General features: G+C 71.9%; 1 protein-coding gene across 1 annotated transcript; it reads right to left on the minus strand.

The window, feature by feature from the left end:
• Nucleotides 1-274: 274 nt before the first annotated feature.
• LOC113981469 (chymotrypsin-like elastase family member 1) lies at nucleotides 275-635 on the minus strand (the record flags this gene model as incomplete). Its single annotated transcript, XM_027708864.1, has 2 exons — nucleotides 275-411; nucleotides 496-635. Coding segments are annotated over 2 exons (277 nt in total), but the record flags the coding sequence as incomplete, so codon positions are not given.
• Between the last annotated feature and the right edge of the window lie 190 nt (nucleotides 636-825).

Genomic DNA, 825 nt, shown 5'->3' on the forward strand with positions numbered 1-825 from the left:
GCCCGTTGCCTGCACGGACCCGGTGCCGTCAGCGCCCTTCGGCCCCGACCCGCGGCCCCCGCGGCCCCCCCGGCCAAAGCCCGGCCCGCGGCCCCCTCCCGGCCCCTCTGCCCCCCCGAATCCCCCCAAACCCCGACCCGGCCCCTCCGCGCCCCCAGCGAAGCCTCCCGTGATGCCTCCCGGCACCACCCAGGGCTCCCAAAGCCGCCTCAGCTCCCCGCGGTGCCCACGATCGGAGGCGATCGGGGGCGATCGGGGGACCCCCGAGACTCACTGCGGGTGCGGCCCCAGCCCGTGATGTAGCAGGGGTAGTTGTTGGGCAGGATGGTGCCCTCCTGGGGCAGCACCGCCAGCTGCACGTAGCTGTTGAGGGTGGCGTAGCTGCCCAGGCGCAGCAGGGCGATGTCGTAGCTGCCGAGGGGAGGGACAGGTTGTCGCCGGGAGCCCCCAAAACGGCGGCCAGGCTCCCCCCGAGCCCCCTCCCGCGGGCGTTACCCTGCGGCGACGTTGTTGCTGTTATAGTAGGGGTGGATGATGATCCTGCTGACGCTGAAGACCTGCTCGCTGCCCTCGTTGGCGTTCAGGTTGTGCTCCCCGGCCACCACGCGGAAGTTCAGGTTGCTGCCGGAGAGGTGGGAAAAGGAGGGATCGGCCCCAAAGCGCGGTCAGGGCGGGGCTGAGCCGATCCCGAGGGCTCCGGGCGAGGAGAGGATGCTCCCGGAGACGGCCCCCGGAGCCCCCGAGCGAGGAGCCCCGAAGGCCTCCAGGGTGGGAAGGAGGTTTTTTGGGGGGCAAAGGGCTTTTCCCGAGGAGCCCCTGAGTGAG

The sequence above is a fragment of the Neopelma chrysocephalum genome, unplaced genomic scaffold (genome assembly GCF_003984885.1).
Source record: "Neopelma chrysocephalum unplaced genomic scaffold, ASM398488v2 Primary Assembly neopelma1_96568, whole genome shotgun sequence".
NCBI lineage: Eukaryota > Metazoa > Chordata > Aves > Passeriformes > Pipridae > Neopelma > Neopelma chrysocephalum.